General features: G+C 38.0%; 1 protein-coding gene across 1 annotated transcript in view; it reads left to right on the forward strand.

The window, feature by feature from the left end:
• Positions 1-19,417, forward strand: part of SCN8A (sodium voltage-gated channel alpha subunit 8) — a 178,055-nt gene that overhangs the window by 34,584 nt on the left and 124,054 nt on the right. Inside the window, exon 2 of the mRNA XM_075199295.1 lies at positions 3,799-4,125. Coding sequence (XP_075055396.1) covers positions 3,853-4,125 — 273 coding nt within the window. The 5' untranslated portion in view covers positions 3,799-3,852. The remainder of the gene's footprint in view (positions 1-3,798; positions 4,126-19,417) is intronic.

Here is a 19,417-nt window from a genome sequence, read left to right on the forward strand (position 1 = left end):
TGTAAGGACATCTACAAGTACAAAACAAAGGACACACAATACCAAAGCAAAGGACACATATTTCTTGGTCAAATAGACAAATATTAGCTTTATGATAAATATTATTTAAAGATGGAATTCTTCTTCAAACGTAATTCATTTCATTACTAAAAATATGCTGAAAATATGCTGATTTGATATTTCTGCATGCTTGTTTCACATCACCCAAGGTCTTAGTTATCATTGTTGTACCTTGGTCGAAGGATGCAAGCCTTGACTAGGCTCTTGTCCAGACTACAGGACATCTGGGCTCTGCTCAGCATTATGCTCCGTCCTTCATTCCTCTTCTTTCCATCTTTCATTTGATTAAGACAGAGCCGAGTGGGAAATCAGTCTTCCCATAAGAGTCTTTATTTAAATAGTGGAAGTGCACTATGATTTGATCCTCACCCATGGTGTTTTAATGGGAATAAGCCAGTGAGTCGTCATTGTAGACATTTGTATGGTTGATTTGAAGGTTACAATCTGTTGCATAATCAGATCTAATTATATGTATTCAATATGTGGCTTATACATTAAGACTGTGGAATATACGGATGATTTGTATCAGTGCATTTTTAGAAAGCATGTTTTTTTTTTTGTAATTTTTTAAAAAAAAGTAAATTAATAACTGCAACCAATATATAATATATATATATAATTCATAAAGAAAAAATAAATTTTTACTTGTGCCAGGATCCCAACACAGAAATGCATATATTGGTATTCCAGAATAACTCCTATCTTATAACTCCATTAGGGATTGTCTGGGTGTTTTTATCTTCAGGATCTGTAAAGCTTCCACTTTCCTTTTAAGGAATGGACTGGCAGTCCAGTTTTCAGCAGCAACTACATTCACTAACTCAGTGTTTTGTTTTTTTTCTTGTTTGGATCCCAATTGTGAGTGTGCCATTGCACCGGGACTCCAATTGCCCCACTGTTCCCCCCAGCCCAGCCGAGCCTAGCCCAGCCTGCCCCTGCTTGAAGCCCTATTCGGCACTTCACTCTGCATGCACAGAAGAGGCTTTTCTGCGCATATGCTGCTTCCCCATAACCGCACGCTTGCTATGATGCCTCAGAGGGTGTAACTGCAACCATAGATTGGCCTGCACTAGAAAACAAATTGTAGCTGGCAGGGAAGACTGGAAGAGTGATGTCCTCCTGCTGCACTTACTGGGCTTACAAGTGATGACAAGGTTGCATGTGACAGAAGCAATATGAGGATATGAGAGGCGGGGAGAATAGAGACAAGCAGAAAACCACTAACTGAGAGTTTGATAATGAAAGCGCAGTGTAGTTAGTTGAGGCTCATTTCAATCTGGTGTAGGAAAACTGTGATGTCAAATCTATTTCTGTATGAACCAAAGTTAACAGATCTATATTTTGTTTCTATTAGCTCAAACACAGCAGTGCACCCGATGAACAGGTACCTATTGACAATAGGTGTTCATCTTATCTGCCTCCAATACCCCAGCTTAACCTAACTCTTTTACATGCAGGACCTTCACCTCACTATAAAACTCAGTGATTTTCTAGCCAGAGTATATTTTAGTAATCCCAAAACATGAGGCCATTACTAGACTATACTTTAGCATTAAATGGGACCGCAACACTTCTTGTAATCTTTTGCAATTATTAAGGGCTAGTAATATATACATTGCAAATAGTAAATCCTGATTTTATCACAGCACATGCATATGCTGTCCAGATCTCATGTATATGGCAGTAGTCTGTGAAATGATTCTTGCTACTGTGCTTGTTCAATGGCAAGTGGCTAGAGCCCCAGTAAGTAAGGATCAGGACTCAAATAAGGTATTGTGTGTCCTACCTACAGTTTACTCTTTGTGTGGGACTGCAATCTGTGACATTGATGAGATTACTGTGCTAACCTACATTCTTTTCTATAAAGAAAAAATAATATATAGTTTAAAGATGTCTAGCAGATGATCCTGTGATACAAGGGCAAAATCAAGTTATGTTTAAGTTTTGGAGTAAATTATTAGAGAACCCTTTTCACTAAAATTACCAGTACAAATCAGTTTTGCACTTTGTAAATATGCAGCTATATCCTTGCTATTTTTCTTTATTGCGTGTTCATTTGCACACCTGAGATTTAATATTGTTACCGTTTGAATTATTTAATATTGGGGGTATTGTGGCATGTTTGTCCATGACATTGACATTGTGAAAATTGTTACCCCAGTAGTTTTTTTGTGCTTTATTGATGCTGGCAAACTGAAGCAAAACTTATTATTTAGTACATTTATGTTTGCTTAGGTGGAGTGGCCACAGGATGAACCTGATGTAGTGTGAATGTGTTCAACTACAGAGAGCATAATTTTGTTAATTAAAATCCCATGTATTATATAGACATATATTTATTCATATGAAAAATTATAAATTATATAATAATATATATTATATAATATATCTAAAATTTGGAAAATTATGCTTTTTAACACCAAATCACCCCCAAATGAAATTTTTCATTTTCTTTTGTTGTTTTTGTGGGAACTATTATACAATGCCTGTTGGATATAAAAACCCTGTATCATTGCGTGATTTAGTTGTTTGTAACATTTGTTATTACATATTTAACACGTTGTGTTTAATGTTGGTTTGTGTGCAGAAAGCTGTTGAATTATGCCTATGTGTAATTTTTAGGTTAAAGGAGAAATATTTGGTGTTATTAGTTTAAATAAATTTGCCTCCCTCCAAGAATACAGCAATAGTGTTACAATCCCTAGAACCCATGACCCTTAACCATTGTCTCCTGAGAATCTGGCAACAGATATATTTTTGTAAATTGAATGTGAGTGGATTATCCAGTCGGATCCTGTTAAGCTGGCAAGCTAACTGGCATATACCCACAGCTAACTTGTCCAGACAGCAATACCTGGAGACAGCAAGAATCCGGTTCTTGTTCTCAGCAGTGGGTGTTCAAGTTATATGCAACTATTTTGTTAGTGGTGTGAACTGGGGACATATTAAAAAATATATGTAATACATTCTCTTTTACTATTTATGACAATTTGAAATGTTAACAGGTCCAATATTACAATACCTATATAGATGTTTTTTCTGAAATTTAAATATTTGCATTTGTACTTCCCTAGTTGTGTATTTTACGAGCACATAATAATGCATGTTGGCACTTTATGTTGTATATTGTAACATAAATGTAGATCTTGTACTGACAGATGAGTTATTTTCAACAGTCATAATTAAAGGAATCATAGAGTGTTTAAAATGTGTGCCCAATCTTTTAGCTGTAGACGAGGCCAGGAAATGAAACTCCCCTTTGCCAAATGTAGAAATTTTATTCTTTACCCACTATGAAAGCTTAACTAACTTCAACACGGATCAAGATTCAAAGCATTTTAGAAAACCTTTACCCTATTTTAATCAAAGCAATTCATGAACAATTATTTATATCGTATGTGAATGGTCCAATCAAAAACACTAATATAAAAACGATTTAGTGTATGCTACAATAAAAGATGCCTAGAACTGAATTACTACCTATTGCTGTATTTTCTAAAACAAATATTTACTTGAGGTGATAGGAGTTGAGTAGTCTAAATATTCCCGGCCAGCTGCAGTATTCTAAATGTTCCTGTAGATGACTTCAAAAGTATAGTCAGCTAAATATTGTGATTGAAAGATTAGTACAGTTCAGAGCTATTTTTTGTCATATTGCTGCCTAGTTTAACTGGAAAAGGTAAAATCTTCAAATGTATGTCAATGTTTATGTTGTGCATTCTGTTTTTTTCTGTGCAGAATTTGACTGTCTTGGGTGCTATATAAAAAAAGAAGTTGCTGCAGGATGAAAAGATGGCTCTGCTTATTGCACCACCCGGCCCTGATAGCTTCAAAGCATTTACTCGGGAATCATTGGCTGCCATTGAAAAACGCATAGCTGAAGAGAAGAAGAAAAAGCCACCAAAGCCAGACAGTAGCCACAGAGACGATGACGAAGAAAATAAACCAACACCAAACACTGACCTGGAAGCAGGCAAAAATGTGCCGTTTATCTATGGCGATGTTCCTTCGAAAATTCTTGCTGAGCCAATCGAAGACTTAGACCCTTTTTATTTAAACCAGAAAGTGAGTCTGTGAGAAATAATTCCAGGGGATTACAGGGTCATGTGCTTGAGATGCTTTCATTTTTGCATCTAAAAGTCAGTGGGAGTGAAGTTAGGGCTGTATCAGATGTTGCTGCGTATAGAGGTTTTTGCTTTTCTGAAATGCTGTTTTATTGCAACCAAACTGGATTTACGGATATGAATTTTTAACTGCAACACAAAGTATTGACAAAAGGCATAAGGGAAAAGGTATAGTCTATGTAAGCAGGGCTTGTTTGTGATCAAGATTATATTCAAAATACCAAAGCAGTCGTTGCTTTGATTTTTTTTCTGTGATTTGCATATAATGTATCTGTGGAATGGTTTGCTTAGCATTTGAAATATTCTGAATTGCCATAAAACACACTTAAAAGGCATGACAGCCATGCTGATGAAGGCAGATGATCAGCTTCAAAAATTATTTCTAAACAAAGAAAATGCATGTATTAAGTTACAATTGAACTTAACCATAGGTGACTTAACAAGGTGTTCAAAGCTCCAGGCCAAGTCACAGCCCAATAAGCTAATGACAACATTTGAGAGCCTCGAGAAATTTCAGCAGCTTCAGTTTATTGGCTGTGTCACAACTTTAATATATTATTACTACTTAGCCTGCAGCCAATCAATGAGAGCTAACCTCTAATTGGTTGCTGTCTATAAAAGCTATGATGTAGTTTAGCTGAGTCCTGCATGTGGTAAATAAAACCTCTGAGTCTTGGATTCTGGGGTGCTGCATTGTATGCCAGTTTCAGAATGTACCATTGTTGTATAATGGTCACCAGATGGAGCTCTGCAGAATGAGTTTTATATTGCATACTAATCACATAAATGGGCTCACTAATTTATATTAACCATCACAATAGGCTCAGTGTTGTATGTTAATTGTTAGAATGGGGCTTTGTGGTCAACAGAAGGTCCTCATTTTATACTAGTCCCCATAATGGAGCTCCGTATTGTATAATGGGCAAAATAGTCAAGAGATTGGGTTCTGCATTATATTAAAGTCACAGGAATGGAACCATTTATAGTTTTGTATTGCATACAGGCCATCAGATAATGGGGCTTTGCATTGCATAATTGCAATATAATTGGGCTGTGTTATATTTGATTGTAGCTCTTTTCCTGTCAAATCATGCCCACAATTTGGCACCTACAACTAGACAGGCCACACCCATATTATGTTGTGGCGTGCTCTGTGCAATAGGGCTGCCATCACTTTCGGCTGCAGGCCATCAAAGCCCTTTTTTCGGCACTGACTCAACTATTTTGGTTGCAGATGAGTGCAATTCTCTGTTCAGAATTTTGTTTTCTTGTTTTTTTCTGTCACAAATTTATTTTTGTGTTAGGTTTTTGTTGTAAAAGATCCAAATGGTAGTAATCACTAGCCTTGTGTGGTTTAATTACCGTTTTAAGCACAGAGGCATTGAGTTTGATTTCCAAAATGAACTCTGGTCCATCAACTCAGCCCAATTCTGAGCCTAGTTTTCTTTCTTTTATTTTTAAATAAGGTGAGGGTGGAGACATATGTTTTAGTTATCAAACAGATGTATGGTTGTTGCATGGCTTTTTTAGTTCATTAACTGTATGACTCTCCACCACTTATGCTGGCAGACTGCTCTATAGATCTAAGTTGCTGTCATATGTTGTCTGTTGTCTTTCTGTAGCCCTCCCTTCAATTTCAGAGTCTATTTGGCCCGTGGTGTCCTCTGGGTTACTATGCGTGTGCAGAAAGGGTGGATTCTTTCCTGAGCAATGAAAATGTATTTATGTGTATGAAAGGATCTCATTTGACACTAAACATTATTCTAGCAGATATGTGCTGAAGCATTTCTAATATTATTCATTTAACTGAAAAAATGTTAGTATAGATTTTGCAATATAAAATATTGCATAATAGACCCAACAATGACAATACAATGGTAAGAATTGTGATAAACAATGACTTAATTGTAAAACTTGATTTTCTTCTCTTTCAGATTGATATTAGTGAAACATGTAATGGATTTTCACAATGCTTCTTTTTAGTATATACGTTTCTGTTCTTCCAAAAACTAAATTAGTGTCTGTCTGATATTAAGGTTATACTTACTTGCACCTTTAAGTTATTGTTCTTAAAGTGACACACAACGTAACAATGAAAACACTTGCTTTTATATCTTTTTGAAATGAGACTCATCAAATGTATATTGGTTTAATGAATTAATTTACAATGCCATCATTTCTTCGTAAACTATGTTATGTTCATTCTTTATATACGCATGTCTATATAGGTCAACTTAGGGGTCATTTTCAACTGGATGGTGTAGCATTAGTGATCACTGAAGCAGTTTTTCCTCTATTGTGACATCTCTGTTACTTTTGCATCTCGGTTTACAGTGTTCTGCATGGTTTTGTGTGATATAACTTTTGTGAGGGGTTATTGCACTGGATGACGGTAGGATTGGATTGGTCTGTAGGCTTAACAATCTAGTTACACTTGTGTTCCTGCCTAAGTTCCAAGATTGCAAAGAATTTTTTTATGCAAGCAAAAAATGTAAACAAGTTGGCTATGTGTATAGAGGTACAGGGCTCATTCAGCTTACAAAATGCCTTCATTATAACATCACCTTCCCCGGGGTAACATTCACCCATCTGAGTTGCAGTAAAGTAAATAATCTTCGGGTTAAGAGCTAAGAAGAATGGTGAGTATTCTAAAAATGGTAATTTGTTCTGTAACATTGTGTTTATTTACTTAATACATTTATTGAAGTTCTGTCCTGCTAGTTTCTTTTAGGCAGGTGGGGATTATGCATTTGGCTAAGGAATTGATCTTTACACATGCCCAATTAGACTTTAGTAGTCTGTGAGGTCGCATGTGATCATTCAGATATAATCAGTAACTGACTTATTTTGTTGTAGACTGGTAGCATAGGCTCTAACACTGCCTGCAGTGTAACAGTCATCTTCAGAGCACAGTGAGTATGTACCAGCCAGTATATCAAGTGTTCACAGTAGTTGATATCAGGCCAGAAGTTGGTTCCTGTCATTGAACTTCATGAAACCATATAAAACATGTAAGATGTAAATACATGAGTATCTATATAGTATATATGTATTTGCATGTTGTATGTTTATATATGTAAAACATTTAGGTGATAGGTCCAGTTTACAACTGTAGGTTAAACAAATTCTTAATATACGGCTTCATCAAATTATTTTTATGGAACCAAGTTGCCATTGCAGGACACAAATGTTAAATGATCTATTTTTGAATGCTATAACTTTTCATTTACAAGAGTTTCTTTAAATCTATTTATGAAAGTTTTGAAGTTTAACAGCAAACAAACAGGCATGGTGTTACATAAATAACATAGGCATGGTGCATAGGACATGTGTATAATAGACCAGCTCAGCCTAACAGGTATACAATAGAAGGTAGTACACCAGATTTGTCCAGTGGTCTGAAAAAGGAAAGAGCCGGGGTGAGGCATATGCCCTGCAGCTAACCTAATCCTAATACACCACTGCCATGGGACAAGGGTTTGGGGGGGGGGGGGGGGGGGGTTGAGTACCAGGAGGTGGAGGAGGGTGCTGGGAAAGAGGGGTGGGTAGGTGGTGGTGAATAAAAAATGGAAGTTGTTTACAGTGTATCAGGCAGTGGGGTCATGTGATGTCAGTACCAATCACCCCAGACTTTGTCAAAGGAAGCCACTTTGTTGTTCTGAAGACTAGTTCTGTATTCCTTCCGGGACACAAACTATATACGGTTGACTACGTACTGGTGCGAGGGGGATTGCTTTTTTCTCCAATTGTGAGCTATCTGAAACTTTCCCGCACAGGAGATGTGCAGGATTAGTTTGTAAATGGCTTTGTCAATATGGTGAATCGGGGCACACAAGAGGAGTTTGGTAGTGGTCAGGTTGAGGGTGAGCCCGGTGTCAGTGGAGGACAGTGCCGGGCACGTTAACCATATGTGTATAAAGTCTCCCCGGAGACCACGCTGCCACCAGCATGCAGCAGAGATTTTAGGGAACATAGTGTGGAGGCGGCCGGGGACCAGATACCACCTGGTTAGAACTTTGTAGGAATTTTCATTGATGGCTATGCTAATGGAGCATTTAGAAACCCGGGTGTGGATTGTATCCCACTGTTTCTCGCTCAAGGGGCTCACCCATGTCAGCCTCCCAGCCCGCTAAGTAGCGGACTGACGGAAGGTCCGATAAGGCTAGGACAGAGTGGTAGAGCAGAGAGATGGCCCCCTTGTAAGTACAATTACGCTCGAACTGGGAATGGCACTGTAGGGGAGTGGATGGATGAGATAACTGTATGAAGTGTCGGATTTGGGGTATCGGTAGAATTTTGAGTTAGGAATGTGTTGTGTCTCGTGTATGTCTGGAATTGTTTGCAGGCCAAATTGCCCTCTATTTGGTGAAAGCACATGATCCATTCGGAAGCCACACCAAACTCAGCCAGGGGGAAAAAGAGGGTGATCCCATATTAGGGTGAGTGGAGAGGTGTCCTCTGACAGACGGAGAGTCTTGTTTACAGAGTTCCACAAAGAGAGCATGTGATGCACCGTGGGAATATCATAAGCCAAGGCAGAAACTCCAGCAAACTGGTGGTGAGAATGCCGTTTTCAAGGTCGACTCACCGCTTGCGGTGCGCAGCAACGTGCCAGGACATTAGTTGGCTAAGGTGGGCAGCTTGGTAATACCTATGAAACAAGAAGCAATGCAAGGCCAACTGATACTGAGAGTCTAGCCAGTAGGTCCCGTCGAATCCTGGACATGCAGTCGTTCCAAATAAATTTGTTACAGGAGGATTGAAGATCTGCAAGAGGTCGGGGTGGCACAGAGGTAGCCAAGGTCTGACAGAGATAGAGAAATTTGGATAGTACAGTCATCTTAATGGCGTTAACTCCATCCACAATATGAAGTGTTTCCGCCAGTGGAGGAGGTCTTGCTCAAGTTTATGAATCAGGGGTGGGAAATTAGCTTTATAGAGGAGATCATATGACTTTGTGATCTTTACCCCCAGATATGTTATTCAGTCCGTCTTCCACTGAAAGTTATAATTGAAGTTGAGAAGCTGCTTAAGAGAACCAGGTAAGTGGAAGGGCAGCACCTCAGATTTGTTGCTGTTAATCTTGTATCCCGAGACCGCTTCAAAATCAGACAGCTCATGGAACAGGTACAGGACTGAAATCAAAGGCTTGGTAGGGGAAAGCAGAACGTAGTCCGCGAATAATGATATTTTGAAGTCAGAGGACGCAGTGGTAATGCCAGAAATAGCCGGAGTAGCACGGATCTGGCATACTAGGGGTTTAATAATTAGGGCAAAGAGCAAGAGTAAAATGAAGCAGCCTTGTCTAGAGCCATTCGCTAAGGAGAAGGGGGGTAGATGCCAGGCCGTTAGTATGGACCGAGGCAGAGGGGTTACAATAAAGGACTCCAATAGACTTTAAAAGTCTGCCCGTGAAACCGAATCTCTAAAGGGTGAGAGCCATATAGAACCAAGAGACCCTATCAAAGGCCTTCTCCGCGTCCAGAGCAAGCACCAGAGATTGGATCTTATATTTGTTTATAGGAGTCATTTATAAGAGTTTCTTACTTATAAAACTCAGGATATTAAAAGACAACTAAAATTAAAATGCGAGTTGCTTTGTATAAAAGTTTAAAGGAAACTGCAGAGCCTAAAATTGAAATGTACATAGGCTAAATAACAAAATTGCATACAGGGTAAAATTCCTGAAGTCTGTATTTGTGTATAAAGTACACCTAGGAGTATATTTACTAAACTGCGGGTTTGAAAAAGTGGAGATGTTGCCTATAGCAACCATTCAGATTCTAGCTGTCATTTTGTTGAATGTACTAAATAAATGATGACTAAAATCTGGTTGCTATAGGCAACATCTCCACTTTTTTCAAATCTGTGGTTTACTAAATATACCCCCTAGACTTGTTCACATAGTTTAAAGAAAATAAAAATGCTAGTGAACAAGAAATCCCGCAAATTCACCTAAATTTTGAATCTGTTATTACTACAACACCTAAACCAACAAAAATCCCTCAATGCCTGTTACTGTTTGTATTGTCATACCTGAAAATCAAAATAAAGTTGTTTAAAAAGAAAAAAAACAAAGTTGCTAGTTAAAATGTGGACAAAGTCTTGTTCTTTGTCCTCATTGTTAGCAGAGTGTGGAAGTGTGTCTTTTTAACACATTTCAAAGCTCCCCTGCAGTTTAGTTAGTGCAGTGTGTAGTTAATAAGCTTTCCAATAGAACTCCATTGTATTTTTCCTGAGCATCAAAACTTCAAAGATCTGCAAGCAGTGTCGAAACTGATGCATTGGACAGCAAAGTATGTGAGCATGCTTGTGAGAATGTGTGCGCACATCTATCTGTGTGGAGTTTGTATGTTCTCCCCATGTTTACATGTGTTTTGTCTCCCACCATCCAAAAACAGGCTGGTAGGTTAATTGGCTTCTGGTAAAATGGATTCTAGTCTGGTATGTGTGTAGAATGGAATTTAGATTGTAAGCTTTAATGGGGCAGGGGGTGATGTGAATTATAACTTATTCTCTCTACAGTGCTGCATAATATGATTGGTGCTATATAAATAAATATTAATAAAAATACAGGTTCATTGACTTACATTATTTTTGGACAGTCAGTATCAAAACACTTTGAGAACGCACATTAAACACTTCAGAATAACCCTAGTGTATTTTATACACTGTAGCCTGTAAAAATGAACAATTTTCTTCATTCATCTGAATGACTGACCTGCAGTGTACTTCATAAATAAAATGCTCTATATATAGAGGACATGGTCAGTAGAAATAACTGACTATATATTCTTTGCAATTTGAGCGTATGATCCAAAGCAAGTCTTTTTAAGTAAAATTAACTATTTAGAAAAATTACAAATTAAAATAAGTAACTGCTGGTAAATTAAAGTTGGGCAGCTGAAATACAGAGAATACAAAACACACACTATACATATTTTGTTTTAAATATTTAAAATCTATTTTTAATTGTGCTTTCAGTTCTACTGCGCATTCGTGAACCGTATAGCCGGGTCACACTTGTGCATATCCCCTCCGACTGAGCCGGCGAAGCAGTAAAATTAACCCTTGCTGCTCCAGGCCATTATTACCAAGGCAGCTGAGCAATACTTTCAATGATAAATTATGGAGATAGATGATTTTCTTGTGGTGATAGAAAATCAAACTTGGCACCGGATGTTAATAAATGGACCCCTAAGGATACTATGAGAAGATATACTGTTTCCATTACATACATGATGTAAATATAGGTTTAAAGGCTTGTAGAATCAATGTAAGATGAGGAACTATAAAGAATTTTTTTTAATGATTTTTGCATTGGAAATCCATTCATACATCCCAGGGTATGAAAAATGTATATGGGCACAATTTATGCCATATTTGTCAGACATTTAAGGAATACTAGAATCGAGCTTTGCTTATAGGGAGGTTTGGAGACTGTCTGCAACCTGTTTTCTAGCTTGAAATAATGGTATCTGAACAGATGCTTGAGTGGAGATAGTTTGTGTTTTTAGTACTGCAAGCTGTGGGTGTGCTTTTTTGCTGCATTTGATGAGGAAGGTAGAACATGCTTAGAAACAAAACTTTTAAACAGAGTAGTTTAACAAATCCAGCAACAACTAAGAACTTGGCTCATGTAGAGCAATCAATGGATTAGACATCCTCCTTCACACTGATCACTTCTACCTATGGGCACAATGACAGCTAAGCCAGTGTTATTACATGTTAACAGGTGCTGTAGTGATAATTTTCTAACCATACCTGCCAGGCTTTTCTTGCCGTGAGGTGAAAACCTTACCTCGGACAGCGGGACTTATGAAGTACATGAGAAGCATATAACTATCCTTCAGTGCATTTCCAGCCTTCTGCCAGCCATTGCTGCTCCACAAACCCCGATACAAGGAAGAGAGAGTGGTGACCGGTCAGTAAATGACCCAATCCATACTTTCCTACTTTGATCTCCCCAAGGAGAGCTCCGATTGTCAGGTCATGATGACATAATTTGCGATTGTGTCATCTGGGTTACATCCTGCCCATTTCAGTAAGGAAGTGGGTGGGATATGGCAGGGTGTCGTGCTGCTCTGGAAGCCCTGGAGAAATCACAGAAATTGGGGAGTCTCCCAGACATTCTGGAAGAGTAGGCAAGTGTGAACCAATCATTGATCAGTTTGTCCTTTCCATGTATGAGAAGTACTCAATTTGGAGAATAGCAAGAGAAGGTTTTCTATCACCATACTCAAAGTTGCGCCCCTCATACACCTACAAAGAGAGGTATTTGGGTCATTCACTGACAAATCACCACATACTTTCTCCTGTCAGTATCTGAGGATAGGCTGTTTCTGGCATTCAGGGAATATATTAAGAGAGTGCAGAGGTACAATTTTTTGTTGCCTTCTAGAGGGGTGACTGGTATGCAAAATGGGACCTCATTTGGGGAATGGGCCTGATATGGCCACTCCTATCCATCTTAAAACCAAATACTGCTTGTGTAGAGTAAAATATGTAGATGTTATTCCCAGCTAAACAGATGCAGAACTAAAATTGGAAAAATGATGGGGCCATCAGTAAAGATAGAGGTCAGCTGCCCAATGATTACGTTTTTTCAAGTTTATCAGCTTCTGCCTCTTAGAAAATCACAACCAGCAGAATGAGGATTGTGAAAAGAAACAGAAAAGTTGATCAGCAAGCTCTTCCTGGCAATCCCCCTCGTAGCCCAAATCTGTTAGTTCTCTAATTTTACTGTGTGTGACAACTGATGTGAATGGCCAGGAGGTATCCATCCTGGTATACCCTGTATTTAATCATTTATTGAGCACTAGCACAGTGGTTGGCTTTGCTGGCTCACAGCTCTGGGGTTTAATTTTGTGACACTATCTAAACGATAATAACAGTCACAGCAAGATGGATTTGAATGCAGGATTAAGCCCCATTCGTTCTTTCCCTATATGCACATATGTTTGTTTGGATTATACATAACATCGATAACCAGTCATTGCTGTTTTTATGCAAGATCTTTTCTTTTATACTTTATTACTTATTCAAATGAAAAGTTTTCTAACCTTACCCAGACCCTGGTTTAAATCTTTTTCATTTTTTTCTCTAAGCTGCTTTGTTCTCTCCTATACTGCTAAACACTGTTGGAGGAAATCTTTCTTTAGCCTATTCCATTCCCAGAGCTTGTGCTTGCCCATGCCAAACAACATTATTTCACTTACTATCCACTAACATTAAATCATTCTTTAACCCCTTAGCTCCTTACATAGTCCAGAGGGGAATATGTCTATGCATGTTGCCAATCTCCTTTATTCATGTACCCATGTACCATCTCTTTCTTGAATATATTGACTGGGAGGAAGTTTCTGTTCTTTTTCCCCCCTCTTCTCACCTAACTACTTGCCTCTTGAATCCCATTCCATTACACTTGGCCAATTTCCTCCAGTCTCATTCCTCTCTTTACAAACATTTTCAATTTCTCTCTCTCTCATCAGACATTCCTCTTTCATGCATGTATTTATCAAACTATTTCTTAAGAAACCTTCTCTTGATCCATTACCTCCTGCGGGCTACCGTTCTACCTCTAATCTCTCCATTGAATCCAAATTTATTAAATGGTTAGTTTACACCTTCCTAAACTGCTGTCTCTCCATTCACTCTGATCACCCTAAATCCCCTAACTTTTACTTTTATGTACTCTACTGAAACTAAAAGTAATTTATCCCTTTATAATATCTCTTGGACTTATCTACTGTTTTTGACATAGTTAATCCCCACCTTCTCGTCGAATTCTGAGTTATTTTGCTATAAGGGACACTGTGGTTTGTTTGTTTTCATTCTATGTGCAATTGCTACTTCAGTTCTTTTTTGTTATGGATACTTAACTTCGGCTTTCAGTTGTGGTGCCCGAAGAATCGGTGGTTGGCCCTCTCCTTTTCTCAATTTGCTCTTATAACCTAGGGAAATGTTGAATTCCTATGACCTCGTTATGTTGATGACACTTAAGTTTTTGTTTCCTCCCATGAACTTACTTCTCTCTGCTTACTAAAACCCTTGACTTTCTGCTGTTTTCTTCATGATGTCCTCTACCTTAAACTCAACCTATTGAAGGCTGAACTACCTGCCTATTTCTGTTAACTATGCCCTTACGACTCCTACACCACAACCTGTTTTTTTAGGGATCACTATTGATTTCTTAATGTCCTCACAATCAAACAATTCAAAACAATTTCAAACAATTTCAAAATACTTCCATTTTAAAATCATCTCCCGCATATGTCCTTAGGCTACTAAGGGCATTAGTGCTCTACCTATCTCCCTCACTAGATTCAATGCTAGCATTACTTCCTCCTGTACTTATTCCTCTGGTGTCATCCCTGAAGCAATCTGTGCATAGATAAAAACCACCTGTGTGACCGGTCCACTCATTATTCTTAAGTAATTCACCATCTAATAGCTCTGTATGTCAACATATGGCTGTTTTATTGCTTAACGTATATACTTGTGCCTCTTGTATCATTTCCCTTATTTACTACTAGGTTGTAAACTCTTGCAAGCAGGGACCTCATTCTATTTGTCTCATGGTATTTTATATACTGTAACCAACATGTGCTTGTCTTATCTTCCATTTGTACAGCACTGTAGAATATGTTGGCATTCTATAAATAAAACAATAATTATAATATCCGCACCTCTCCACTCTCATAGCTCTGCATAGTGCAGCCCTCCCTGCTTCATACTTATATAAAATAAATGAAAATAGTACAGTCTTCTATTTGCCCCTGTCTGAATGTTTATAATATGTATACAATTAATCTACAAAAATAAAAAATAACAAAGATGTCCAAAGTCAGCAGAGTGCCGCCCCTGAATCTGTGGCGCCCAATGTCCAGGCTTATGTGGCCTTTCCAAAAGTCTGGGCCTGAGCATTTCTCAGAGTGTTACAATCAATGTGATCTGTTTAGGAATTGCAGGCAGTTTAAGTAGACTTGGAGACTAAAGCCTTTGTGTCACAGGTCTTTGAAGTAAAAAATATTTATCAATTCTAAATTGTTTTGAATAAAGACCTCATTGACTAAGTTATTTATGTCCCTTAATTGTAAAATTATGCTACTTGGTTTTACAATATTGTACTAATATTACTTCTTTGGGGAAAGTCTACTATGTGGTGAATTTGTAACAGGACAGTGATAGGGAAAAGAGAGCAGTAAATAAGCTTGTTTGGTAAATGTAGCACATGTTTTTCTTTAGAGAGTAGATCATAAGTATGTTCTACATTGCAAAATAACATAATTAAACAAAGAGCTAAATAAATGTCATAGCCGATAAATGTATAAAGAAATAAGAGCACCTATAGACAATAAGGAGGAAATTTGAGGAAGCAGAAATAATTGGTGGTGGGGGCGGGCTAGGCGGCAAAATTAAGGAAAAATCAAACTTTGTTTTGAATTGTTCGCCCACCTCCTAGCATCCACTGACCATGTTAATAGGAGCACCAGACGGTAAAAACTGCGAGTTAGAGCTAGGGTTGCTTAAAATGTAAAATGTTAAAGTATTTGTGTTTTTTAGTTACTGTTCATTTATGTTTGTACTTGTAGAATAGTTGATTTTGTTTTTTTCAGTAAGTTGTTTGGAATTAATTTGTGTCCTTTTTCTATTTTTTTTTTTTCTTTAAAGCTTCGTTTTTATTAAAGGAAGCAGTGCAGTATTGGCAGAAAAATGGTACAATCAATGCTACATATCCATACAAATTAAAATATATAGAGAAGTAGATCAGGGGTACATACCTGGTAGTGTATTGGTTTGTCTTGCAACAATTGTAATTTAGAAATGTATAATTAGTAAACTAAGCAAAAAAGAGGAAGCAATACTACCTATGGTGTGTTATTGAGCAAGTTTTGCACACTTGGACTAGAGATAAAGAGAACATTTGGTTGGTGTATATTGTCATATATTGTCAATATTGTCATGGCATGGAGGGATTAACACAGGTGAATTTGTAATAGGTTTATTTTTAGATGAATGGGTCTTGTAACAGCAGCTGATATTGATACCACATGATTCTATGGAAACATCTTTGGACTTGTCTCAAAATAGAGGGTATAGATAAAAACTTCCCCATATTTTTTTTCTCTTTGAAGTGAGCTTCCAAGCAATTCATTCTGAAAATATACAACAATTTCTATTATTAGAGTGTTATAGTGGAAGTACTATTATGTGTTTGGAGAATACTTTTCCTAGTCGCCTCAGATGTGGAAATATTTTTTTTTCCAGCTCTGGTTTTCCAGGTCTATGTTTGCTAGAATTGCAGAAATCTTCTCAGATGTTCAGTTGCTTACAATTTTGCTTTGGAACCAAAAATGGTTTTGGGTCAATCTGAGAGACAGTGGTAGAGAACCTTTGGGGAGTGTCCGTTTGGGCTGGTGTGTGTGTTTGACATGTATAGAAGGGTCACCTTTGGAATGACAGGTTTTCTCTATGGTATATCTACGTAGAGAGGGGGAAATGGTCTAACCATTTTATTATTCCAGACATGGGTGTTTCCATGATGTCGATGTTGTAATGTAATGAGATAGCTTTTTGCTTAGGTGGTTTAATAACAATAGGGTATTTAGAGGGTTGTACCAACCAAGATCAGAGCATATCCTTGTCACGTATAGTTTGGGGCTTGTAGGAATGCAGGTTTTGAATGGACACATTCATATTTTGTGGATGCTTGAGCTTTTGTTTTCCTGGTCATACTATCCGCTTATTGATTAAGTTCTGTTTTGTCCCATAATGAAAATGGATAGGTCGCCATAACAGTGTTAATGGACTTATAGCTAGTTAATTTTTATTTGTGCCTTAAGATGTGCCACAGTTTGTATGTAGAAATGAGTTAATTGACCAAGACATGCTGTGAGATTTATTGATCTTGGAGATGAGGCCAGGTTTGTACATGTAAGAAAATTACTTTCTAAGAAAGCATGTGCATAAGTGTCTTGTCCGTGTAGCCAATCTTAAATATCATAGCTTATGTTAGGGTGATTGATGACCCATTAGATTCTGGTTGTTTAAGCTTGTACAGTCTTATCCTATGTCTCTTTTCCTTCCAAATAAAATTTAATAACATGAGGACTAACATAACGTTGATGAGAGCGATAACTATGTTTCATAAATAATGGTAAGGCCTGGGTCAAGCTCATTAATTTGAGAAACAAGATCATTTTAATCAAGATGAACTTCAAATACAGGGTACAACTGTTTTAAGTTGCACCTTCCATCGGCAACTCAATGAAAGGGGTTATATGCTAGGTGGCCCTAAGTTAAGAAAGCATTACTGGAGTTTGCCAAAACGCACCTGAACAAGCCAAATTCCTTGTGGGAGAATGTCCTGTGGACAGATGAGACCAAATTAGAGCTTGTTGATGAAACACATTATCTTATGTTTACAGAAAGCAAATTGAAGCTTTCAAAGAAAACTACACCTTCTATAAAGTCAAACATGGAGGACGTTCAGTGATGTCGCACTGCATGGCATCATGTAATCTAGAGATTACCAGGACATTTTGGAGAGCAATGTTGAACCCAGTGTCACAAAACTGGGCCTACAGCAAGAGTATATACTTTTTAAAAAGTACCCATTAATTATTTAAGAAAAGAGGCTAGGACTGTTCTGAAGTGGCCAGCAATGAGTCCAGATCTAAATCCCATAGAATACCTGTGGAGAGATCTGATAGCAGCAATTAGTAGAAAACACCCTTCACTTCTGGGTAAACAGAAGCAGTTTGCACAAGCAGAGTGGACCAAACTGCCAGTAAAGCAGTGCAGAAAGCCCATCCTGGGCTGTAGGAAGCTGTTGATTGCAGTTAGCCATTTATTTAAATTTTCGGATTTTAAAGGATTTACAGTGTTAAATTCAGAATTAAAAACCTAGGTTCTGTATATTACAGAGAGATAATTGTGGAGACCAAATACTGTTATTTTCAACTTATGCTTTTAAATTTGTGAGTTATATGAAAAAAGTGCAAGGGTGCCAGTATTTTTGGACTTGACTGTAAGCTCTCCACCAACCCATCCAGATAAACATGGCCAAGATTAACTTGATGGGCTTGATGGCAGCAGTTCCTGTCTGCACTGGCATGGCTACAGCTGCACATAACTGTGGTGCATGTAGCAGTGAAACCCTTAGCTCAAGGAAAGTTCCTGATAAGGTTGTCAGGGCAAAAGGTAGACACACAATACAAGATACCTGTTCCAGCAAGTAGTTTTTATGTCCTGCTATAATCTTCATAGATCAAGGTCTACTGATTTGTTTAATTGGAACAATAATGCTATTGCATCATGGGAGAAATACAATTTTACAGGCTACCTAGTTTAAACACATTGCAAGCATCCTCCCTAGCTGTCACTCGCTGTGCACATAACTCCCTTTGAGACTGTAAGATCTGCTGAGGGTGGTAGACAGGGAGGGGATGTTTCTAGGGAGGAGAGGAGGAAAACATTCAAGAGCCCCACAGAAACAAATTTGCACAAGAAATCTGCACTTATTTTTTTTGTGAATTTTGCACGTGGAGATGGGAATTGGTGAAGTCATGGATAATTAATACTTGATTTGTTAAAAATCGTGAGCATTTCCACGTTTACAGGGCAATAACTGACAGGACTTTTCTGTGATCAGCAGCACTGAATAAAAAGAAAATATACTACAGGCCTGGCCAATCTGTGGCTTTCCAGGTGTTGTGAAACTACAAGTCCCAGCATTGCCCGCCAGCTATCTGCTGGTTATTAACTAGCAGAGCATGCTGGGACTTTTGGTTCACAACACTTGGAGAGCGACAGATTGGACAGGCCTGATATACTAGAACATGGGCAGGAAAGAGTGTCTATGGCAAATTTAGACCATAGTGGTCAGTAGTGAATGTTATTCTGCCCTAGTTTATTCTTTCCTAGTTTAGCAAGCACTGGCAGCCATGGTTATGCTGGCACTTGTAGTTCTACAAGCGCCAGTATACCCTAGCCTATTTATGATTACCAGGGCTAGCTAGGATCAGAAGTGCCACATACAAAAATGCTGTTTTCTACCATTAAACTCTTTATTACCCCTACACCCATCAGGCACAGTAATTAGGATAACCCTAGTGCTGGGGCGTGACCATCCTCGCCTCGCAATTGCCGCAACACAACAAGCATACGAGCACTGGTCACCACTTTTGGAGGGGACATGCCGTTTAAAATATATATTATTTGTTAATATT

Source organism: Mixophyes fleayi, chromosome 2, assembly GCF_038048845.1.
Source record: "Mixophyes fleayi isolate aMixFle1 chromosome 2, aMixFle1.hap1, whole genome shotgun sequence".
In the NCBI taxonomy this organism is placed as follows: Eukaryota; Metazoa; Chordata; class Amphibia; order Anura; family Limnodynastidae; genus Mixophyes; species Mixophyes fleayi.